Genomic DNA, 26795 nt, shown 5'->3' with positions numbered 1-26795 from the left:
TAAATTTTTGGCAGATCCTAAGGCAGCACAATGACTACTATATAGACTAAGGTTTTTAGAACTCTTTTGGAGATGGCTTACTCCATCCCAATCCATTATACAATCTAACACTGAGTCTTCCTGACATCAGCTGAGGAAGATGAAACACAGAAGGTTAATTAATGCACAGAAGAGATTAAACACTGGAACATTAGAAACAAACCCTTTCCTGAGCAGTGGCAGTCATGAGTCCTGTGACTTGGTGTCTGATGTTTGGATTACCTCATGTTTAACCGTGTCTGATTAAAAGTTTAGCACCCTTAAATCTTATAGAAGACCCTTTTCTTTTGGGATTCCCTGATGTAGAACCTAACCAAGCACCTGCTGCTGCTGGGTTGATTCTTTTCTGTCTAACAGTTTGCAACTGAGTTCACGGTACAATCTTTTGCACAGCAGAAATTTGGAGCACACTCTCACATTGGCCACCTATTATTTTCAAAATGTATCAAGAAGGCTCGATGCCTCTGCCATATTAGACTGATTTTAAACTGGTCAACAAGATCAACATTATTCAGAGCACAAACAGACTGACAGATGATCTCACACATACAGTGTAACCACAGATGCCGTACTTTTTTGGGAACCAAGTAAAATTCAACACAAACTGAGCAATTCACTCCTTGCATGCATGCACTCTGCAAACAGTTATATATGTATTTCAATTTGAGGTTATATTTAGCCTTTACAGTCCCTCTATTCAGTCTAAAGATAGAGCACTTGGCACATGCGTGTGTTTCACAGGATAGGAGCTGATACTGTTTCCTGGGCCTCCCAGCGTGGATGGTATCAGGCTCTGTTGCTTAAAAGTGTCTCATGCAGGTGTTCCTTCACATCAGGCAGCCCTTTCTGCAGAATTTGATCTCAGGTATCATTCTGAGTACTTTGGATAGGCTGTGAATTCTCCAATTCCCTTCCTGTAACTGCTCATTTATATCTGGATTTCAAGGAGACTTCTCACTCATTTAAGGTTACAGCGGTACCTCAGTTCTTGCATAATTAGAGAAAAAGACAGTAATAAAATTGTAATTGTTATTTTTCATTATTTAAACGAATCCAATTCAGATTCTTTAACTTAAACAATAAAATAGATGTCAGTCTACAAAGCAAACTTCCTTCTCTCCTTCCCCCCCCAAATTAAGCTTTTAGTTAATTTTTACACTGTCTCTTTTTAAAATGTACTGCAATGAAGTTGCTCAGTTAGTGAAATTAAGCCCTTCTATCACCTTTGCTACATGAGCTAAACCCATAAAGGGAAGCACTGCTAACTTCATAGTTTTCTCACTTGCCACTGAAGTCTAATAAGAATTTTTTCAGTCACATGATTTTATAAACCATCAATTTCCTGATGCAACTGTCTGAAGAGGCCCTAAATATCTTAATTGTTCTCTGACATAACCAAAGAACATTCAAGATTTCTGTTATTGCTAATTAGCTAATTTACTGTATGTTACTGTTGCAAAGCAGAAGTTACTAAACCAGATCCAAAGTGAACTGGCTAAATTACAGTAATCCAAACAGCAAGAAGACTGAACATCACTGAAGTGACATCGATGTAACGTCTCCCCACAGCCAGTCCGTGGTTACTGAGAGAGTGGCTGCACTTGCCAAGCTTGCCTGTCTCTGGGCTTCCAAACCCTTCTGCTACCATTATTTGGAATTCTGTTCCTTTCTAATGGTGTATATAGGATTTGAATTAAGAATTTAAATATATCTATCATCACTACTCAGTCAATCCCACTAACTGGCCAATAATCTAACATTTAAAGTATCCCTCTTTCTTTGCCTCCCATCCTTCCCACTCTAAGGCTGCCCTTGTTATTACTGTTTTAATACTGTAATATATTGTTTCACTTAACTACAGCTTGTCCAGACTTATGAGGCTGCACAAGAAGAGGGAAAATAAAATACATAAACTGCCACAAAGACTCCCACAGATACTACTTTGTACAGCAGAGACAGAGCATATCACTAAGTATTACTTGTTAAAAGCAAAGTGCACTTTGGGCAACAGAACTGTAACTTGGAGTCAAATATCTGCAGATCAAACTTTTTTTTTTTCCCCATAATAAAATTTGATGAGCTCATATATACTTGCATACAAGGTAATCATAACACAGCATCCTTAATGCAGAGCAACAGGGAAGATCTTCACTCAAAATTAAAGCACACTGCTGCTCCGTCAGCCAACAGGATTTCTATTACACCCCAAGTGCCTGGTGGGGTATCCAGTTAGGTGTGGGTACTCAGGCTGCACTGACTTATGAATACAATGCCAGAATTTGACCTTTAATTATTCTTCCACAGCAGGGGGAATTCATATTCCTACTGACAAAAATAAATGGAAGACAGTTCCTTCTTGTAAAGAATCTGTCATTTGAAGGATAAAGGTGATTACAAGGAAGTGTTGGTGCTAGTTAATGGATTATTCCTTAACAAAGTTCCCTTGATGATATAATATGGCTTTTAGAAGACAAGATATATCTTAATTCCTGTTAATGACAGTATCAAATATTAACATCAGTGGGCCAAAGCAAAATGACTTTCAAAATCACCAAGGAGTTGCATTAGGACAAATGAGATCTCTGGGTTATGGTCCGTTATGCAAGAAACGCATATTTTACTTCAGGGACAGAATATTTCTTGGTCTTTTGGTATAAACATGACAATCATTCTTCCATGGCACAGCTTCTCTATTTTCTTCACTCTACATGGGTGCTTTGCCAGGAAGACATTCTTCTGAAGATGTAAGCGAATGGCGGCCAGAGGCAGACCACAGGAAACCACGATCACACTGGAAATTAAATTCGAGCCAGACATAATATATACCAGAGCTGAATTACTATCCTGGGTTCCCTTCCACGTGTGCTATGTGACAGCAGAAGATTTATCCATCCAAAGGCTCAATTCCTACTGATAGATGGGATAGGCTGCTGGGAAATGGGGACTGTCAATAGTTCCCGACCCTGTAAGGCCTTCCAAATTGAAGAACTGAACTACCGCCTCTAAACAGTGCTACAGTAACTATGTTTCTGTTCAGAGCTCTCCCATCGCAGGGAATCATCAATGAAATGCTTGTGAGGGATGTCCCCACTCAATTTTCGTCTCTTCCTTGAAGCCCTTCACAATTCTTCCATATATTTTTGTTAGAAATAGATTGTTTGGCTCTTGATTACTGAAGCGAGAGATAAGAAAACAAAATATCCAATATTAAAAAGGATCTCCGTAGGATTCAGTGTTCCTCAGTAATGAGATTAATCATATTTACTGAATTTGTACACAAAAATAATGCATTATTTCAATTTAAACAAATGCTATAATAACATGATGAATATTAAATCACTCTCCAATGGAACTCAGACACCCAGATTACATTCCTAATGGGCTCTGACCAAATAATCCAAACTGCAAAGGCTTTTTTCCACCGCTTTTTATTTAATTCTTCACAGTCTAATGATGCATTTGCTTCTAAAATGATTGAAGTAAACTCTTAAAATAACTCCCAAAGCAACAGATCTAAGCATTAAATACACCAGAACGTAAATGCAGAAGGCACAAAAGGCCTGCGCAGCACAATTCAAGGAAGAGCCAAACCCTGCCACCTTTGCACACCTTTGGCCAGGAGGGGAACCTTGCATTGCTGTGGACAGCTAGCTAGACATTAAAACTGAGTTTCAGAACCTTACTGAAATCAAAGATGCCTAGTTTACAGTCACACAAGTATCCTAGCAGTCCAACACTCCCCATATCCCTGCAATTTTTATACACTGGAACAAGCACAGCTACCTTATCTTGTGGGATGATGAGTTAAACACTAATTTGCTCAGATACTAGGATAGAAGAACCTCACTGAATGGACAGTTTCATGTAAAGTCGTAAAGGTAGTGTGTAACACAGATGACTCCAGTGTTGACTAAGTGTACAACCTGGTGTTCTGCTCTGAGCCCAGACAACTCCAAGTGCTTTGAGATCCACATGGTTGAGGGACTCTCTGCAGTTACACATCAACTACTTTGTGAAGAGAAGGAGCATCGAGATGGAAACTTGTACAATACAAATCCCAAGTGTTTCACTGACAGGAATTCACATTTCTTCATTTTCTACCATTTCCATTTCAGTAACTTCCCACAAAGACTACATAAACTTATCTTTCTTTGCATTCACCTCCACCTGAAAATCAATCAAGCTTTCCTTACCCTTCTTGATAACTGTCTCTTTATTTTTTTACATCTAAGGAAAAATATCTTGCTTTCCTGCTTGTTATTATAAAATAAAATATCATCTTGCATTTCCACGAGGGCTTGGAGAATGGCCCTTGTGTTTGTTCTAATTCACAGTATGAATGACACGTATTTCATATTCCACAAAAATCACTGCAATACAGACTATTTACAGTCTTTGCTTGTCTTTTCAGGAAAGAAAAAAAAAAAAAAAGATTAAAAAAAAATTTGTGGCTTTACATTTAAACACAATTTTGGATTGCATGGACCAGATCTTTCCAGTTCCCAGATGTTGAACAAAAGGCTGGTTCTGTCTAATAATTTTGCTACATTATATACGCACAAATGCAGTAGTATACCACTTTACAAATATATGAATCTATCACAAGCATAGAATAATGTGCAAGAGAGGTAATAGCAAGTATTTGTTGATAGCCACACAATATGTACAAAACCATTTTGACCCTCAGGGCTCTCTAACAATTACATTCCTTACCATACTTTTCCTCTAAAAAGATTTCAGGAATTTTGCATTCATTGTGGTCCTTAAAATTAATCCCTTCTACGAAGACAACGACTAATAATGTTATCTCTTCTCTAATGTACTCAGTCACCATGCTTTACAAGTAGAGGAGAAACAAAAAGAATCCTTCAGAGTACATTCATTCACTGTTTATCATCAATCAGCAGAGAAAATGAATAGTCCTGGTCAAAGTACTAACCCCAGCCTATGGAAAAGGTGCTGAAGAAAGAAATCAAACCCACAAAAAAAAGCTTATTCAGAAGAAAAATAAATAAAACACTGAATCTAAATACAAGAAGTGTGAGAAGAAGCAATGGAATTTCTCTCTTAATAAGGAAGACACAAAGCAGTGATGGAAAGCCACACCAGCACTTAATTGAGTAAAACGAAAAAGAAACAATTTCCATCTAGAAAAGAAGCCCAAGAAGTTTTGCCCAGAGTGACATCAGAGAGATTACTGGGAGGGATTGGGCAAAGGCCGGAAGGGAGCACAGGAAATAGGTTTCCTTGATTCCACATATGAACTCATGTATACATTTACAAACAAGCATATACACCTATGTGTATGTAAATATACACACTCTCTTTTACCACCTTCCTCGAAATTCATACATAAATATATATATATGTGTGTGTATAAATACACACATACATATATATATGAATTCTCTCCCTCTCTCCTACCGCTTTCCATGAAAGACAATAGAGACTGGGATCTTATTCACCAAAGTTCATTGCACATTGAGATATCCAAATGTATTTTCTCAGGATGATGGTGTCACTGCCGGTAGCCCTACATACATCCTCCAGGACAGACTTCTATCCTTCTGCTGTTCAATTTCCAGCTACGCAGTTATCAAACAATTTCTAAATGGATGTAAAAACATTCACGCTCCACAAATGTGAACTAAAGAGACTCCTTTCTGGAATTCGTTCCTCAAATTCCCTGCTCAAGTCGACTAAATCATCCTTACATTTCTCTTTGCCATTTTCACATGCCTGAACAAATAGTTCAGCCTTATGCCATGGCTCGCAAAGTCAAGAGATTCAAACTTCCATTAGTCAGGGAAAGAAAGTCCGTGAACTTAGGAACTTCTGCAGATGACAGATGCAATTTTAAATGACCTCTCTGTTTAAAATAATTAATTTGCACCCTGTGGTTCCAGGCTACTGAACTTTGCACTCTTCTCAGACAGTGTGTGCTATATTATGAAACATTTCTCTTTCAGAATATAAAGGGGAAAAAACAGAGTCACCAATAGCTGCTGCTTTCTGCAAAGTTGAACCTGGAGACTGTTCACCAAAATGTTACAATGAGTTGAAAAAGAGACAGTAAAGAATGCACAGCAAGCGCTTTCAGGACTAGATTAATCATCATTTCCAACCAGATGACTGAGCTGAAAAACTGATGGAAAACTGTATCTAATAAAGCATTTCATTTAATTTTTTCATGAGCATCTCCCCAGATATATACTTCTGAAGTCTTTTAAAATACAAACTGATTTCTAAAATAACATTTTCAATAAAGAGCACAAGCCTTCTGTTTTAAAAGTGTCACTCCACAGCATTTTGAATTTTTCTAAAGAACTTGCATCCTCTCTTTGCAAAACATTTTTTAAACTCTTTGAAAGGTTGAAATTATTTCCTTAACTTGCCTTGAGTTCATGAGCAGGACAAGTTGCCTGAAACTGCCCAAACTGTTTGCCCAAAGATCTCTGACTGGCTTCTCCTACCACTGAACTTCCAGGTAGGCTATGATAGCATTCCCATTCAGAATAAAGGCTTCACCATAACTTTAAGATCATTTGTATGTCATATCAGGCATTGCCCTGAAAGTATTTAGTGAACAGCTTTTACGGGAAACAACCTCTCTCCATTGCTACTACACCCTGATAGGAATTATGGGGAGGGCTAGAGAGGGGGAAGTCTTCTGCTATGAGCTCACGTACTCTTATACCTTAAAAATCAAAGTCCTAAAATTCATTTGTAAGTAATAATTCGAAGTGAAATTGACTTCCTTTAATTACATTTAGTGTTATATAATGTGATGCATTACTAAATAAGAAAAATACTATCAAAAATGACAAAAATCCAGACTTAAATTAAGTAGGCCAATTACTTTAAGTGCTGCTACAGTCAGAAAAGTGATTCAAGGATAAATATGGGAACATAAAATGTCATTTCTTCAATAGCTTCCAGATCAAATTCAATGTAAAAGTCAAAAGGTCTATTTTGTTTTCCCCTACTCCATGACATCACAAACTCCCCGTGGGACTTGGAGAACATGACTGAATTCCTTCTTTCCTGGCATTCTCTGCAGCAGCAATGATGATGATATGGTATGTTACAAACTACACTCTTTTCACAGAGAAGTCTTCATTTTTTTTCCAGGTTGATATCAGAGATTTTATATTCATCTGGAGTCTAGATGTCCAGTATCCCTGCCTATGCATGAATAACTAGGTGGTGCAAAATTTGTGTAGATTAAGTGCTCAGAGGAATCTGTTCTTTGTTGGATGAAAAGGTGACTATGCCCAGTCTATTCCTCCCTTTATCATCTTATGCAGCAGCACCAAAGACAGAGATGTCCAAGGATTCCCTCCCTATGTAATTGCTGTTGTAGATTCATTACCATAAAGAAGTTCTGTTTCTCTGTGGCTGGCTGCTTAATTCTATACATTTTAATAATCATATACAGCAATCCCATTTCAAGCTTCTCTGCAACAGTTCCAAATAGGGTGGCTCCAGCCAACTGAAAAACCCAGGTATTTTTAATAACACACACAAACCCAACCACAGAGCACATGCAGAAAAAAAATCTAACACTTTTTGGTAGTGTCAGATTTACTGAACGGCCACACACCAACACACGTGCTGTTGGTTCAACACCTCTCAAGTGCCAGATTCCCTTTATTTGCACTAAACAAGGCATGCTCAGTGGAAAAGCCTGTAGAGGAATATGGCAGCCCTTGTGATACAGAAGTGGTTGTGTGACAGCTGAAATAGCGATGCAGAAAGCAGAAGATGACGTGTTATACCGACAAGAATAAAAGAAATCTTAAAGTAAAGCAGGTAAAATGAAAGTACCTTATGTGCAAATGTTCTGCTTTGCTTTTGTTGTGACAGCCAATGCTCCACAACACAACTGATTTGCAGTGTTACACATGGATTGCATAAAAGCATGCATTTCTCCATTTTCATTGCCACATTCCTTTGCAAAATGAATAACTGCAAAAAATAGTGATCTGCAGAAAGGGATCTTTACAATGGAGACACCATTCCAGGATCAATAGGTAGTTGTAAAACTATCAATGGCATAATTCCTCTAGTTGTGAAATTATTGATGGCATAATTCCTGTAACTCCCAGTCAAGGGTGAGGCCCTCTACATGTAGGACTCAGAAATAAAACTACCATGTAGTTGCTGTAGAAAACAAAAGCTCCTATGAAACTCATCACACTGAAAACCAAGTTCTTTCGACATAGCAAGATTCATCAGGAAGCATTCAAAATTAATATAGCATCAATGAACAGAATGAAAAAAATAGAATCTCTAATCTTAAAAATAAAATAAATTTAAAATAATTTATAAATCAATAAATTGTGGGTTTGGGTTTGTTTTGTTTTGTTTTTTTCCTGTAAGAACAAAGCTCCATAGATAGATTTGAAAGGTCCAATATCCTTCAACAGTTTCTTCTATAAAACTTCTGTGTAACACTTTTCTTAACTACAATACATGCACTTATTGACACCAAAAATTAAGAATAAAATATTACAGCTCCCTTTCACAGGTCTAATATAAATTTAATTGCCAAAATGGAGTAATAAAAAAACCTGTTTTGTCTTACATTTTGTAATATGGATATGTGCACACATATGTAGGAAATCAGAGAGACTTGATATAACTACAGAGACAAAGTGTTTTTCAACAGTAAGACTCATCTACTGAAAACAGAGCTATTACTCACATTTCTCTTCAGAAACATGACTTGGTATTCATCATTGTTTTCATTTTTACATTCAGCTTCCAGAATCTTTCTCAAATCCTTCCTCTAACCATACATCTGTTTATTTCCTCACCATAGGAACACACTTGCAACTGTTTGCTACCCAACCTCATCTTACTGTGGGGCAGCACCCACTGCTTCAACCTATAGTCATTTTAGAGCTTGGTAAGATTCTGTATGAAATTCGCCATGCTACCGATTTTCGTGTCAGAAAATTTGATTACTGATGCTTCTACATCCAGGAGGTTAGCAAAATAAAATATTAAATTCCCAGCAGGCCTTTACACACTGATGGAATGTGTGTAGAGGCACAAAAGAAAAAGCAATTCAAAACACATCAACGCAGCTGAAGCTTTTCACGATGACATAACAGGTCTGATTTCTGTTGCAGGTCCTTTAACAGGTGGATAGACATAATTCCACAGAGCACCACCTGATAGCCATTGACAAACTTAAGGTCAATTCATTTTTTACCCAGAAAAATTAATGCCAAACACCACGATATAGCAGAAGATTTTCATAAAGACATCTCAAGTAAAATAATGCATTTAACATGACCCTGGTCCCTTCAGCTCTTAGTGGAATTGCCTTATTCCTGAATGTGCCCCTCATTTCTGTTGCCTAAAGAATTTCTAAAGAAATTTCAAACACCAGCTCGGTCACACCAGGAGGAAGGTTTTTCTTTCCTTTTCACAGATGGAAAGGGAAACATACAGGGCCTATAGAAAGTCTTCTCAAAATCACAGCAAAGAACAGCAGGGACAGAGAGAAGGCTCAGACCATCTCATTCTGGCCCTGAGCTCCAACAGCTCTACAACACATCAACAAGAGAGGAGACACATCTTGTCTTAGCTATGACTTACTTGAATTGCTATAGAGCCTAGCCATCATTTTCCTATCAGGCAGTAGCCTCATCAGCAGAAAGCTCCCACTGTGACCAACGGAGAGTAGATTTCCATGCACCTTCTGAAATTATGCACAAACCATAAATGAAAGGAGTGGAAAAACAGGGGCTGAGTCATGAAGATGCAGTATCTACAGGAATTATTATCTTTTCTTATACAAATACAGGAGAACTTTATGGATATTTATCAACTGACCTTTCTCCCACTGGTACTGTTCAGTAGGAGAACAGTGTGTCATCAAGAGTTTGAATTCTGCAACTATCAAGTCTGAGGTCTCTGAAAGATCAGTTCTCCAAAACCAAGCTATTGCCCATTTTTTGCTACTATCTATTTATTCACCACAGGTGACAAAATCTAAAAGCTTGTTTCATGTTAGGTGGAACACCAGAGTTTATATCCTGCTTCAATCATTTCCATTTAGCAATCTTTTTCTTTAAAATTTCTGCATTTTTCCTGTGAAATCTCTACATTACTTTTTACAGAGCTTAAAGCATTTTACTGGAAAGGACCACATTCTTTCACTGAAGTTGTGCATACAAATTTCTACCTGTAGCTTCCATGTAAAACAAGGCATATTTTATTGTAAGCACAATAATATTAAGGGGCTTGTTCGGCTGTTCAGTGACTACTGTTTATTTCTAATTGCCAAGTCTGTTACTTTTCTTTAGTTTAGCCAGTGCAGAAATTACACTTCAAAATGTATGTCCAATAAGGGACAAGTAACTCATAAGGTAAATAATTTTCAGCTCCAGTATAGCACAGCATTACTATAAACATGGGACTTCTTAAAATTGTGCACTGTTATTTATTTTGTCTTTAGAAAACCTGACAGTTTCCACAAGGAGGACACCAAGGGATCAGCTGGTTTTCAGAGATCAGCAGATGGACAAAATAAAACATTACTCAAGGGAATAGTATAACTTCCAGAGAGCAAGTAGAGAAGGACCGTTTATTACTGTAAACCACAGAATCCCAGTGCTGGAAACTCTGCATAGTCATAAACATATGTTCTTCATGTGACCTTCCTCCTCCTGGCCAGCAGTCAACTCCTGCACACCGAGCAGGAAACATTGCTGGAGATGGGTAAGCACACCTCTACTGAAGGTAACTCATGAGGGCAATGGGCACGTCTGGGGAGCCAGGAAGCTGGTCCTGAGCTCAGCGTGCAATAGCCTGGGAACTGGGTTATTTATCCCCTAATTCACCAGTCCCTGCCCAGAGCTGGCAAGGTTCAGTTGGCTTCTTTATGGAAACTTCTCCCACCAAATTCTTATTAAATAAATCCTTCTAGTGGAATTAGCACAAGATGGTTGTGGCATCCAAGAGGAAGAGGAGAAGCAGCAGCACATGGGCAGCTGCAGTACACAACATGCTCTCCACTGGAAGGAGCTGAACGCCTGTGGCAATTTTCCATGCCCTTTTACTGTCTTACTGGTACAGACTGAAGGTCAGTCTATGGTAAATGCAAAAGATAAATTTGACCATAATTCACCCACACTGTAAATTCAGCTAAGGGTTTCAGAATTAATGAATTAAAGATGTTAATCCTTTGCAGAAAAAGGCAAAGTAACAGATGTACCACTGGAATAAGTGATACCACAGTTCAGTAACCAGGTTCATGGTAGCAGTTTGTTACCAGGGCCAGGATTCCCAGGGGTTGAAAGATCCCTGACTCAAGCAGTTTTGGAAGGTTAAAGCTACAAATTGGCAGGAGAGAAACAACAGTAACTATAAAATGATGTTGTAAGACATGTTTTAGGATATCCTTTTAAGAATTTTTTTTTATTTTTTTTTTTACGTTCTTGGAAATAACTGTTCAAATCATTTTACCTTTTTAAGCCCAATCCTTTGCTGCATAGCAACTTTCTCATCACTAACAGAAGGCCATCAAAAGAACATCTATGCCATACCTTGTGGTATTTGCTTTCAGAGGACTCACTGGTCAAGCATTACATAGGACAGTAATTACATGGTAGTTTATTTGCTGAGTTGCTAGATTTTTGAGTCTACAGATTAACTCTACAAATATTACGGCAGCCTTCTCATGCTTAAAATAATTCTACACAATTAAAAGGATGTTACTGCCTCAGTTGATTTCACACTTAATATCACCCACATCATCTCCAAACTGCCTGTTGAAGAAACAGCAAGTGACATCTCTAGCAACTGAGAAGAGAAGGCTGCACCAAAGATTTTCAGAACTTGTTTGAGGACAGGACCCTTTGCACAGCCTTTTTGCTTTGGTTTGTGTTTTGGTTTTTGTTTTGGGGTTTTTTTTGGTTGGTTAGTTTGGTTTGGTTTTTCCAAACCAAGAGTCACCCAACTTCAACACCAAAGATGTTATTTCTCTCTGATTCACTACTGAAAATCTGCCATTACATAGGGAGAATGTAAATAAAGAACTATGTTGCAATTGTGGAACACTATGTATAAAATGTAAACTATATGCTCAGATACACATAAGATTATTTTTCCAACTGTAATTTAACCTCCATTTCCTTTCTTTGTATTCTGTTCATAGTAAGTCACCACGCCAAATGCTTACACATCACATTTTAAACCAAAAGTGTTTGCAGGGTTTTAAAACATACTGCAAAAAATTTATTTTCCCCATTACAGATACTATATCCATTACAGAACCTATATCCTAAGATGGGAGTGCTGAAAATACTGCAAGTTAAACATATGGAACAGTGCTCATATCAGTTGAGTGGGGGAGGGGGGAAAGAAAAATTATGCACACAGTTCCCTTTCACTCTGAGAACTTGGCACAATGAGAGATTTATTTTTTCATTGATTCTCTACACCCACCATAAGGTACTAAATTTGCTTGGGCAGAGACTCCTTTTCCTCAAGTTTAAGCCCAAAGTAAAAATTTTGCTGAAGGAAATGTATCAGATATAGTGAAAATGCTAACTCTACTTTTTGGTTTAATGCCAGGAAGTATATCACTGTGAAATTTAGTCCAAATGGAGAATATTGTGAGGAAGCATGTGAAAAAGAAACAGTAATAGTTACTGTGAAAATTAAATTTTAAAGAGAACAATACTAAGCTTTTATAGAAAGTGTTTTCTGGGAATGGACAGCGGCCATGTTGAACTTCCTTGCATAGCTATATGACCCCTGCCAATCAACGTCAACACTTTATTAATATTTTACTGAAAAAGTGTGAGATGATTCAAACTTTGGCTGTCTTGGTAGGTGTTGCTAAGCAACTTTGCTGCTTGTCTGAGAACTAGTTTTCACAGCAACCTTTCCTTCAAAGCAAAGACCTGCGTCCTCTTGAAACACTTTCCTCTTTGTCAATGAAGAACCCAGCAAGTTATATTCCACCCCTGCCTTTATACTTTCCTCTCCATCTACAAGTTAAAAATAAATCAATTTAAGAGAGTCTGAAACTCTCCACTTTACTTACCATAATCACTGTCATAAAATACTATGAATTTCTGCCACCGCAGCTCAGTGACGAGCTTCAGCATAACATCGTTGAGGCGGACTGGTGGTCGGGCAGCCAGGGTGTACTCCTCCTCCTCCAGGCTGGGGTTCAGGTGGCAGGCTGTGCGCGGGGACCCTCCTGTGTTGCGCTGTACAAAAAGATGTGGGATGTGCATGGCATCTGTCAGGGACTGCAAGGCGTTGGCCGAGGCACAACCAGTGGACGTCACTAAGGCTAAGATCCCCAGGGTCATCAGGTCACAGGCTGGAGGAGACAAGAAATAAAGCCGGGTTAGAACAAGCTCAACAATTCGTTTGACCAACCTAGATGCTAAGAAGGGAACAAGACAGGCTTTGCCCTTGCCATTAACATAGACCTGGAATGATTTATATTGCAGTATCAGCTGAAGACTTTCAGAGTAACATCCTGTATCTTTACGGTAGGAGACAGTATCTGCAATCTGTGCTGATAAGACAAAGTTGAGGATAGATAACATTACTACTGTCATTTCTTCAGACAGGAGCCGATGCAGATGGAGATTATGGCCCTTGCTTCAGGTCATTCCTGGTGGAGGGAGGAACTGAATTCCCATCTTTTAAAAACCACTTCACTGCTTTCACCTCTTAATCTTTGTTGTGCACATTGGACGAAAGCTTTGGACAAAAAAGAACATTTTCAGCTTCAAGGACTTTTCTTACACAACAGAGTTTTGAAGGATTTTTAAATTGATGAAAAAACATTCACTATGCATCTCAGAACAACGAAGAAACAACAGAGGAGCTCATTAGAACAAAGGCAACTCATGAATGACTAAACAATTATTAATAACACTTTAGCTATCTTTAAAAAGTTCTGGAAAAGCATGTACCCTTTAAAAACACAGCATATACACTTGACCCCATATGCTTTTGAGAATGAAGCATTAGCAGAGTTTGAAACACAGGCCAGGCAGCTCGGGCAGAGCCACGCACAGCCTTGCCCTGCTGCTCAGGGTGCCCGGCAGCCTCCCGCACGGCTCACTCTTCCCAGGACTCCAGGTAAGACAACCCAGTAATCAGCTGGGGTTGGAAAATGTTTCCAGCCAAGGCCCCCAGCTGTAACTCGGTGGCTATTTAGTCAGCGGCAGTGGTAAGACTGTAAGGCAGCTGTTGATGCCCATTTTTACTAATCCTCTTGAATAATAAATGGCAGCAAAGTTGGCTCCTGAGAGCTCAGCACGGGGAGCGCTCCTAGGCTGGCGCTGCACCAGCCCCGAGGGTACCCCAGGGGCACTTGGCGATTCCTGCTCCTCCTTTGAAGAGGGCTGGGGGAGAGCTCAGGGTTTCAGTAGCTGTTTCAGCCCCCAAGCAACCCCCCGGCACTAGCACAGCCTGCCCAAAGGAAACCAGCCTCTCTGCTTCCCCGGGACGGAGGCCCACCACAATAAAGCCAGACAGGAGGTGACTGGAGATGCTCCACAGTCCCACTGCAGTCTAAAGTGAGCTTGCTAACAACTGATAAACCACAGAGCCTCCGGGGTGGAATTCAAAGCCCCTGTGGGACACACAGAGCAGCTGAGCAGGGAATTCAGCTCCCAGCTGGAGCGGGGAAGCTGCCCACACCGGTGCTTCCCCCGTGGAAGGTGACTGCCTCGGCATGCGAGAGAGCAGGCTGCCCACGCGGGACACGTGCCGCGGGACTGCCGGGGCACATGTCAGGTCTGGTAACACGGGAGAGACCTGCTGCCACCCCGTTATTCACCCAGAGCCTCTCATCTTTGGTGGAAACAGACTGAGAGGAAGGGTAGAAAAACAAACACAATGTGTTAAAACGATTTATTTTTCCTCCTCTAAACACTTTTATCTCCACTTTCAGAGGCCAAAAAGTCAAAGGAACTAGACAGGTTATGAATAATTAGTAGTAATTAATAGTTAATTATAAATTAATTATGGAAAGCCACAGTCATTAAATACATAAAACTGTTTCTGATGCAACCAATGAAACATTTCACCAAATATCTTCTTAGACCTGACAGAAAATAAATAAATTTCACTTTGATATGGAATAACAGAAAGAAAATGTTTGATCTTCTCTATGAACAGAACATTCAACACGTATCCTAATGCAACAGAGAAAGATGAAGTGCTTGTAAAATTATTTCCTTGATGGTCTTTACAATAAACATATGTCAGCTGCATTATCTAAATTTACTCTGTGTTGATTATAGTTATATGAAATTGTTCTTTGTTTTTCCTGAGAGCTGACCTGATTTAACAGCAGGGAGGCATTACATTTGCCAAATGGGAGACCCAGGTTCGGGAACAGATTTGATTTCCCAGGCTTCTTGCCAGAGAAAACTGAACATGTCATACAGGTAATTTATTTAGTCACAGTAGGGGAGGGAACAGAGAAGTGGGAACAGAGGGAGAGAACAGCAGAGCTGAGCTATAAACCCCTGCAGAGATCACCAACCAGCAAGCTCTGCTGTCACCAAGGGCGAGAAAAGCAAGCCACATGGGTCTGCAGAAGGAACAATTTACTTGCAAAGCAGACAGAAGGAGAGAAAAGCAAAGCCCTTTCTGATGGGAGGCTGCATTCAGAGAGTCACTTATTTGTGGAATATAAAGCCGATCACCAGTTATATAGTGAGATATAACTTCATTCAGCAGTTGACACTAATCAAAAGCTGCTCACCTACGAGCAGCAAAAAGACCAGAGATACAACAGACCACAGCAAATGGGCCCCCTTATCTCCCAGCACAGCCCACTGAACACAGCTGAAATATCTCAGCAAAGACTGCTCTGGCTGAGGCGTTTTCCCAATGTTTTGTAGTTTGTGTCAATGGATTAAAATGAAGAATTAGTCAATATACTTCTACATTCTGATATTTTGTCAATTGATTATGTTCTGCCTGAAAGCATATGCTACACAGTAAGCCTTATCTCCTCTTGCCTCTCTGTTTTGAGATAGTATAGCAGTCAATAAAAAACTGGAATGACTAAGGAAAAAAGGTTTCATAGTTTCTGAATTGCTTTCTTTAGTCTAATCACAGCACGTGAAACAGAACATGTCATATTTCTAATAGAAGACTTTTACTATATAAGAATAGAATGGATTCCAAGAAGTTCAACCCCTCTCCACACTTATTACACTAAAGGGTAAGAATAAGCTTCTAGTACATGAAGAAGAAACATTACTTTCTACGTGAGTAACACAATGGGGAAAACTATATAACAGATTCCAATTCATTAAAAAACCCATTACCTCTTAAAATATCTTGAAATTCCTTAGCAAGAGAATGAGTGGGGATTATACAATCCCAGAAGAAAACTGGATTTTCCCCCCACGTGCCTGTACTTTCTCTCATATAAAATTCCAACATGGGAGAAGATGTGTAACTTTCTGTTTTACTTCATACTAGCTATGGATTTTCAGCAACAATCAAGCATCCCTGTCTATGTGACAGAATAAATCACTAATTCTTTCTGTCAGTTGCAGCTTCATAAGCACTCAAAAGAACCTGTAATTTTTGCACATGAATTTCATAACCCCCATCTTAATTTCCTTAAAGCTGAAATACAGATTTGAAGTGCCTTGGTTCACGTCAACCTACTAACGTAAGGGGAAGGGAGGACAGAATACTTTGTGATCTTTAGCGATCTTTAATTACTATAGTTGTAGTAATTAAGTAACTAAGCAACTAAAATGCTTTCATATTTACTTATCCTGTAGATATATTTATGTAGATAAGCTTCAAGAAATAATGCTTTTAAAGTATTTGTTCCACTGATAAAAAGGCACAATGTCCTAGCAATCCTGCCTCCAGATTTCACTGTTATATGAAGAGCAATAGTTACTAGCTTACTGTACTGAATGCCTTAATCACCATCAGACTTCATTTTAAGAACACACCAACATCCTACAAACCATACAGTAAGAAATGGCCATGTTAACATGACAAAAACATGAACATCGCTATACCTGAAGAATAAATCTGCGTTCATCTGTTTCAGCAGATTAAATTATGTCATAGTAGTTGTTCATCAGTGTTGGCCTCCATCAACAGACCATTTCTCAAGCTTACACATGGATTTCACTGAAGTTTACCAAATGATTGATTAATCCAGTTTTCAGGTGGTTTAGTCAAGTATCTCCCTTAGCCTATTCTTCTGAAGTCTGTTTTCAGAAACTCCTCTTTCCACATCTGCTTGATGTTTTACATCTTGAACCATTATTTCCACTATAGAGTTTCACAAGACACTGTCTGCTCTCTTCTCCATCTATCGCCTTGTTCTTCATTTAGCTTCTCTGTGTCATCTCTGTCATGATGTTGGCAGAAGTAACACAAGTTAATGTATTTTGGGCATCTTCTAACATCCATTTGTCTAACTTGACTTTTACAGCATAGCAATACATACTAAACTTTTCTCTCATTCTGTGACCCACACTTCTAACTCCAGTCATATCCCATTTAGGACCACACTCAAGCCTGGAAGAACAGCTATTGTTTTTCAGACTGCACCTTATCCATATGACCTTTTTAGTAAGTGGGACGGCTCACTGCACACGAGATGCAAGAATTCTACTTTGCTACAAACATGTTTGAGGTCTTGCTTTTCTACCATTGCCTTGTGTGTTGCCACCCTATTTCTGAAAACAGATGCCGATGTGAAGTCCCAATTTTGCACCATCTTCATAGCGATATTTGTATTAAGAGCTTCAGCTCAGATCTTTCTGTAAGTAAATCCCCCTCTCTCCAAATTGCAGGGAATCAAAATACTCCAAGAAAAATTGTTATATTGCTCCTGGCAACATGACTATATGACCATCTTTCAGTCTCCCTTTCAGTGGTTTCCTATTATCCAGAAAAGGGTAGAAACTTGTTCCTTTGTTTCCACAATTATCAATAGATGAGCTGATGAGCTGACACTGTAATTTTGGACCTAACAATGTATCCACATACTGGCATTCACACTGCCTCTTCAAACTTAAATGCCTTTCTGTCTCTCACTTCTGTGTATCACTATAGCAGGTCCTACTCACTCTGGACACCATCTGATCGTATTTGATAAATTCTCTCTGAACTGCCTTTTATTTTCACTTGAAATTTTTTCTTTTTCAGTTTGACTAATGCTTAGGAGCGATTTACTGCACTGCTAATGGACAATCTTCCTAATCACAAATAACTTACATTTTAAAATATTTCACCGTTTGAAAACTGAGAAGTTGCTGCCTTTTTGCTCAGAAAGATTTTTAAATGAAGGAAAAGAACTTCAGATCTGGAAAGAGAATGGAAATCCAGACACACTGCTTATAGCTGATATTTCTGGTGTAGTACTCTGCAATAAAATGATTAACAAAGTTGGCACTTAAGTGTTTGTAATTAGGTTTCAAAGCTACCATCCTGCTGAGATGAGGGACCCCATGCTTGCCTTAGTACTATTGTCTCAGTCAATCTGTCAGAAAAATAATTTTTCACAAATTATCTTTGAAAAACAGTAAGGGGGGGGAATATCATTTTATCTTTAAAACATCAGATTCCAGAGAATACAGAATGGGGGGGGGGGGGGGGGGGGGGGGGGGGGGAAGGAGCAATAAATAATCTATTTCAGGAACCTAAATCCTAATATCTCTTGAGATTATCACAACCTGTAATTTAATCTGCTGAAAACGCATAGTTAGCAAATCTACCAACTGGCCTAGCAAGCAAATGCAGAATATCATGTACTGTATACAAATTAACACACATGGAACTAGCTATTGTACTATTCATGTGTACAAAATTTAATCAGCAATTTGGTCCATTAGCAAATGATACACATAACAGAAGTTTTAGGTGCAACTCCAGAACAGCAAAGCATTAGGAGAAAAAAATGTATCAGTCCAGAAAGCTGATAATCTGCATCTTTAATCAAGATGTAAGGTCTGCAGAAAAAGTATCCATAGAGGTACCCCTAAATTGAATGGAAAAAGTCCTGAGAGGTTTGTCTGAAGCACTGAAGAAAGGATGACAACAGAAGGAAAAAGACTTCAGCCCACCAAGCAATATTTCAAAATTATGAAGATGATGATACAATTTCTTCATCTAAAAACCAAAATAACCCAAATCAGAGAAGTGAACATTTTCATGCATATCTAAAAAAAAACCCAAATGTTTCTGCTGTAGTACATGACATACTTCTATGAAGTCAAGGCACAAACCTACAGCTAATTCAGTCACGCAGAAAAATGGCAAAAGACTATTAGCTATCTATATTTGAATTCTCATTAGGCCTCAAAAGGCCTTTAAAATTTAAATGCCTTTGTGCAAAACCAGTCCATAAGGCAGACAAAATTATAGAATAATCTTACTCATATCACTAAAAATGTTTCTATTAAGAATATTGGTCTATAGGAAGATTCACTCCTACTATTGGTGAACTAAGGACAACATCAAAATTAGTCATCTAAGCACTCACTCAATCTGATGTTTCACTAAATGGGGTTTCCCGTAGCATTTTTTCCTTACTTTACATTTTATGATGTTTGCTTACTCTTCAGCTTCTTTAAGTGAGAAAGGCAATTCATAATGAATCAGCATCATTAGTACCTAATGTCATGCTATGCAGTTGTCCTTCCTTTGAATACTCAGCAATAAATAGATTTTTCTTTGTTCCATTTCTGTAGGCTTTTACTAAATTTTATATTCTGTACTTATACCATGTTTCTTCAAATAACTAAGAATTTATTATTTTTATTATGAAAACCCTACACAAAGCTACAGTTACTTGTCACAGTATAACTGTTAATACAGAGAAAAGATAACAAATGTAGACAGCAAAAATCGTTTATGTAGCACTTTTATTTCTGTATCTCCTTATATGTAGCAAAGATGAATATATCTTATGCCACACAAACTTCCAATAAAAAAAAAAAAAACGCATCTTGAAAGAAGAAAGCAAATTTGCAATTACTCCACTGTGGCTTGATGCAAAAATCAAACCAATCAAAAAACCTAAACACCCTAACCTAGATGTGTATGTTTTTTGGATATAACATTTGAGAAGAGTAAATATTTCCTCCGTTTCATTTAAACAGCTCTTCTTCTGTATCTGGGACCAGGATACAGGCATTTTAGATCCCACAGCTCTTGATGAGATTATTCTGGAAGCCACAGGGATGTCTGACATAGCCTCACCATAGCTCCGGACAGCCATTGTGTTTCCCTGCTTCCTAACATTCAGAGCCCAAATGTGATACCAAGTCTTCCACCAGAGATGAGAATTTCAAAGCATGAAAGTATTCCCCTTGTATAATAACGCATTGTGAGAAGGGCTTTGGAGAACATCTGTGACTAGCCTGACATTCAAAATACAGATACAACGACCAATCAATACTGCACGCTCACTTGCAATAAATAAAAATAAATAACCAGTCTAAGAACCAAAAAGAACAGAATATGACTGGAGTTTGTCAGATAGATAACATTATTGCTGGACTTCAGAGAAACATGATAGAAACTTAAAGCAAATGAACCACATACCCAACACAAAAACAAAGCAAAATCTAATGTTTGCCTCCTCAAACCCCCCATTTTCTAGAGTCTCACATCAAAGAAAGCTCCCTTTCTGCGTCCTTTTTCTGAAGCCATGAAACCCATATTGGGAATAATTCACAATAAATCAGAGCAGGGCGCTCTCCTGTTCCAAGCCAAGCATACCTTCTCCTGCCAGTTCACAAGCTCAGGAAGAGCTTCAAAATCTGACATACAGACACCATATTGCCAGAGCATCTCTGGACAAGATGCTACTTTCCCTTGTGTAAATACGCATGATGTAAGGTCCCTAGCAAGTGATTGGAAACAGCAAATAAAACCTGGGGCCATGGCCCCTAAAATCACAGACTTAGAGCAGCAAAACTAAAAAACGTAAAAGCCAACCTGCAGCAGGATCATTAGCATCTATGCACGGACAGGACACTACCAGAGAGGCACAGACTACCATTAACTCCATGAAAATTAGCGAAGCTCATTGTTGACCTCATTGCAGGCTTGAATTTTGCCTTTTAGTGCAACTATGAAGGAAACCTAGTATTTGCCAGAGGTGGAACTGTCATCATGAGCCCTCCATGGGTTTTGGGTTTTTTTTGCTACTTAGTCTCCTGATAACTAGCAACCAAAACCACTACAGTAGGTAATAGATTTAAAAAAAAAAAAATAAATAAATAACCATTTAGTCTGTTTCTGAATTCTTACTCCATCCTTCATTATCTTTATTTTTTTTCTTAGAAAACACAAGATAAGGGAATCTTAGGTGTTTTTTCTTAGCAACTGAATCTTAGCAACTGAACTAAGACTGGCAAGTCAGTTGATAAACACTTTCTTTTTTCCTTTCAGAAAAAAAATATCATAAATTGTATGGGTAAAGTCCCATTGGAGACACTTCAGTCTCCAATTTAGGTAAAATTCACAGCAGGCCAACTCAAAGCACTTCATGATCCAAGTATTAGATACACATTATCGCTTACATTTTCTAAGATATTGACCATTATTTCAGTAGGCCAACAGTTATGAGGAGAAGATTCCAGAAAACCAGTACATAAGTTCAAGAAAACCAGTATGTACATATATCAATGTGCCTATTTAAGTGTACATATAATCAGTGTACCAGAATATCCCTGACAAAGCAGCACCTAAAAACACCTCAAAAGCTAAGGAAAGCATGAGATTTTGAAATGTTTACCAAAAAATTTTCGGAAAAAGTGTTATTAAAGGCCCTCTCCCCATTCTTGGGCTGCCTTTTTATTGGTTTTCCAGCCTTCGGCAGCCTGAGCTGAAGAAGGAAGACTAGGGGAAGGATAAAAAGCAATGGGTTTTTTAAAGCATTTTTTCTCCAGAAACACACTAACCACTACTTGCAGAACAGAGACACATTGACGATATCGTCTGCCCTGTGCTTCTTTGCCCACACTGCCTCTTTACCTCTTCTGGGCTCAGAAGCCGGCTCCGGCTCCTTCGTGTCGCTGCTCAGAGCGTTAATGGGGCGCCTCGTAGCTGCTTGTTGACACTGGCTGCATAGGAGAAACAGTATTTACATTTTCAACTTGCTTTCAACTATATGCTTTACTACCTGATGCCTTGTGGGCCAGTTCTCAGCATCTATAAACTGTCAGAGCTCCCTGACATTACCAGAACTGTCCTTTACCTCTAAATAATAGTCACTGTGTCTTGCTTCCTCCATTACCCCCATGGCTCAGCATTTTCAGTGAACTGTCATTGCTGGCTTGCACACATACAGACACATCACCTAGTTTTGGTATGAAGGCTGCCAAAGACTGTTAGTTTATAGGACCTATAGTGAACACACAAAATAGCATAAAGCCTTTCCCTAGAACCCACATCAACTGCAACAACCGGAGATGTAAAGCAACTTCCCCGGAAAAGCAAAACAAAAGGACATTTCAGGGCACGACAACATTCTGTGTGTCAATATGAACCCACTAAACCTCTAGCTGCCAGCCTTGAGAAGTTAACCAGGAGCAGGAAGAGGCACAATCTAGACCCCTCTTCTGTTTGTGCTTATGCAGATAAAGAAATTATAGTAAGCAATGGGAAGCAATATACCATAGAGAAGGAAAGCAGTTATCAAAACCAGAGTTGTGGCTTTCATTTAATTTATGGGAGCATATTAATAGCTCTCTTCATTCTTTAATAGTCTAAAAGAAAACAAAGTCCTCTCACACCAAGCACACAAGTAAAACTGGCAAAGCAGTTCAGTCTCCATACAACTGAGTGATGCCATCAAGTGGTCAACAAATGCATCGATTTTTCCAAGCAAGGTTTTTGGGTTCATCTTCATTGACCACACTACAATTTGCATGGAAAAGCTACCACCATGAAATCAGTACAAGGCATACTCCATTCACAGAAGTGCACTACTTGAGAGTGCTAGTGACAGATAAGAAATGGCCTTGTTTTTACGAAAGACAGATCTGATACTGCTCTCTAGCTTCTCCAAAGAAGGTAAGAGTCTCTGAGGGCAGAAACAGCTCTATAGCTAATAATCTGCTTTATAGCTGAGTTTTTCTATTGTCTTTGCAGTTGGGTGGATTTAGAAAACCAAACCAGGGAAGACTGCATAATGTATGTATTTTAAAAAAATAATATTTTAAATTTTAGATGACAATTCAGCAACATGATGTGAAACATCACAGAACTGAAATATTGTCTAGTTTTTCTGAATTATTAAAAAATCCATAAAGCAGCTAAATACTACCTTGACAGTACAGAAATTCTCCAGAATAACTCTACTTCTGTTTTCTCAGCAAAATATACTTTTATTAGTAAATGGCTTTCTCCTGGAATCATAGCTTGGCATGATATTTAAAAATATTAATAAGCATTTCTGGAAATTTTGAATAGAGCATGGTTTTACAGAGCTACACGTTAACCACAACAGCATCAATACTCTTTTAAGGCACTAGGTAGAACTGAACCAGCTTTGCCTTTTTTTCCTTTTCCCCCTTTAGCACTAGTTCCACGGAGGAAACAAATGCTTTTCTGAATACCAGATATTTGATTTCTGTTCTTAGCAAGTTCTTCAATAATTACGTTTCCTTTTGCCCTTCAACACAGAATAAGTTGCACTTTCTCACCCTCTGCTTTCACCTGCCTTTCATTATAAATCATAATGCTATAGAAGTATTTTTTTCACACCTTCATTAGCATTCTGCAGCGATGCTTGACTTTGCTGCCTCCTTTGGGACTATTTTACATGTACACACTGAGCATTATTTTAGCGTCAGCGTGGCTCAGGCTCAGTTCCGGCACGCGCAAAAGGAAAACACTCTCCTGCCATTTGCAAAAAGCAGTCAAACGTAGCAACTCTAGACAAGCTGATAAAACCTCCCAGTTCTATGGTACTGAGAAACTCATTTGGATTCTGAGCAGTATTGACAAGCAAGGAACATGTTAGCCCTGCTTGCCTGTCTAATTAGTAGCAATGATACATATGCACAAAAAGTGCCAATAGGAAGTGGGGGGGGCCTTGTCCCCCTTAAATTGTTCTCCTTTGTGTGATGCCTTATGCTGAAAGCAGGAGGGATGAGCATCAGTTTAAACATCACGACATTGCTTCTGAACTACAAAAGATTTATCTGTTCTTTTGTTTCCCCAGCACATTAGAAGCACGTGCCACTCACTGCACACTCCTACTCACCTAGAAATTTGAAGCAAACCAAAACACTGATGCATGATCACTTTTCCGTAACCAAACTGCCACTGTGCCTCAGTAAAACGTCCATTTGAAAACAACAAATTCAAACAACTGCAAACATCACTCCAATGAAGCATTTCATGTCCTCTGACCTAAACTTCAAGCAGGAGACTTAGCATGGAGCCCCTGGGGTATACATAGTACTACCAGAGTAGTGTTATGAGAAGATAAATGTTTCAAGATTCAAGGTAAATTCACAAAAGCTACCATTGCCTCCTGCACAGACAGCAAGTTCCGCACTCCAGCGACCAGATCAAGAAGTGCGCAGCCCTAAAACTTATCCTTATTGTCCTGTCTATTATTTTCCTCTTCCAATAGCTGCTACTTCTACCAGCAAAATGGACAGCAATATTATGTAAGGCAGATGAGACACTAGAAATAAATTCACGTAGCCAGGGAAGCACGCCCATGGTGAAGGAGCCAACTTATCCAAACAACATTCATTTATTTATGCCAACTGCTGAAAGACTTGCAGTGTTTATGAAGCTAGCTGTGACTCAGTACATATTTATAGCATATATTTATTGACAAGTTTTAGGGGTTGATCTATTGAAAGACCTCTGCAATGTATCACATACTTACAATTGCATTCAAGGATTATGCAAATATCCCAAGCCTAGCAACAGTCTGAAGTTGCTATTTCATTTTCTAAAATCAACTTTAAAAGGAGCACTTTCTTCTTTCCTCATCCATGAAACACATAATGAATGCCAAAATTATTTTTGCTCAATACTAAGAAAAAGATCCTGTCCTCACTCAGCACCAGTACTCCTTACATAAAACCCACTTTGCTTACAGATCTCAAATCCCCATGACCATCTAAGCACTACAAAATGGGTGGCATTAAAATACTGAAAATCTGTATTCTCCAGTTTTCCTTTTAGCAGTTGCCCTAGAGTAACTTCAGACACTACAAATAACTTTAACACCTAATAAATCTACTCTAAGTTATTGGAGCATTACTCTGAATTTCTCTCCCCCCTTCAGCTCCGCATGAGACAAATCAGGCAAAAACACCAAACCTAAAAATGTTTAAGAGTTTTCATCTGAATACATGAAATTAGCCAGGTGTTTAACACCTGATGGTTCCCACTGTGAACTTTAGGGCAGATTGTCAAAAAGTCTCAACATTTATGCACCTCTTACCCAGAGAGACTGGGTAAAACAACGGAAGACCAGGCCTTTTCTTTTGATGCTTAAATGAGACCTGACCTCTCAAAAGTTTCTCCCATTTTGGACTGCACTTTTTTCTTTCTTTTTTTCTTTTTTTTTTTTTTTTTTTTTTTTAACCATCTCAACCTCCATCTCTGTGAATAAACAGTTATTATGCTGTGGATAACCAAGTTTACCTCATACCAGCACAGATGAAGAGCATTTCTTTAATCTCTTATTATTCAAAATTGTTTAAAAATTGGACTGATTATACCTGGCACCTAGGGTTCCTCTACACATGAAAGTCGCTCTAGGGAAGACACCAGTTTGAAAACAAACAAGGTACCCTGGAGTGGTAGACAGGTTTGACAGAGGTGAGCATCTTTTCAGCTACACCTACGGCGAAAGTGGAAAGTTCAAAGTCGCACCGAAAGGCAAATCAAGAGTCATTCAGAAGTGGTCAAGTCTCTCTCTTTGCTGTATACATTCTCTTTTCACGTTCCTGTCAAACAGCAATGCGGGGTTTCTGAAAGTCTCCCTCTCCTTCTATAGCACCCACCTGCCCAGCACACAAAGGCCACACACCCATATGCCCTTGCTGCTCTTCCGCATGGCCACCCATGCTAGTGCCCGGGAGACCTGGGGCATATCAAGCATGACTCCATGGCTCGGAGAGCAATGGCTGAGAGCAGGAGGACACCAGTGTTTTGCTTCTCAATCTGGCTGGTGAAATGACCTGAAGAGGAGTAGGCAGAGCCTGTGGTTTTAATACCTGGTTGCACAGCTGGTGTCAACAACAGGGATTTTACACACATGGAACCCTCTTTCAAGACCAAGGACTTCTGGGAAGAGACAGGACCTGTCTAATCAGTAGTGTAAAAGCATCTTTGCCACCAGGCTGGCCAAACTGGTAAAAAGAGCTTTAAACTAGAGCAATGAGAAGGGAAATGACAGCCAACAGTCAAGTGAGGAAGTGATGAACCAGTCTGATGAGCAAGGGCACAGGCTGACATGCACAACAGAGACCTTGAAAACAGCAAACCAGGACAGAGAGGGGCCCATGCCAAGCGTATGCACATAAATCCTGAAACAGCAAGACGACAGCACGATGGGGAATCACCTCGCACCCCTTTGAGAAATCTGCAAGGGTGCGTGCAGTCACAGGGCTACAATCCCACAGTGATGCTGTGCGATCTCTCTCAGGACTGGAGTGCTGCAGTGACTGCATTTTATTTATTTATTTATTAAGAAAAATACAAGAGTTACTTCTCCATTGTTCAGCTAC

The 26795-nt window shown here is 39.0% G+C and overlaps 1 protein-coding gene across 5 annotated transcripts in view; it reads right to left on the bottom strand.

The window, feature by feature from the left end:
- GRID1 (glutamate ionotropic receptor delta type subunit 1) overlaps positions 1 to 26795 on the bottom strand; it is a 546772-nt gene that overhangs the window by 311909 nt on the left and 208068 nt on the right. For all 5 annotated transcript variants that reach the window (XM_042786743.1, XM_042786724.1, XM_042786731.1 and 2 more), the window contains one exon: positions 13106 to 13390. In XM_042786743.1, the coding sequence (XP_042642677.1) occupies positions 13106 to 13390 (285 nt within the window). The remainder of the gene's footprint in view (positions 1 to 13105; positions 13391 to 26795) is intronic.

The sequence above is a fragment of the Tyto alba genome, unplaced genomic scaffold, assembly GCF_018691265.1.
Source record: "Tyto alba isolate M040663 unplaced genomic scaffold, T.alba_DEE_v4.0 Super-Scaffold_1, whole genome shotgun sequence".
Classification (NCBI taxonomy): domain Eukaryota; kingdom Metazoa; phylum Chordata; class Aves; order Strigiformes; family Tytonidae; genus Tyto; species Tyto alba.
The sequence above is the reverse complement of the archived record's forward strand: the minus strand, read 5'-3'. Positions and strand labels throughout refer to the sequence as shown.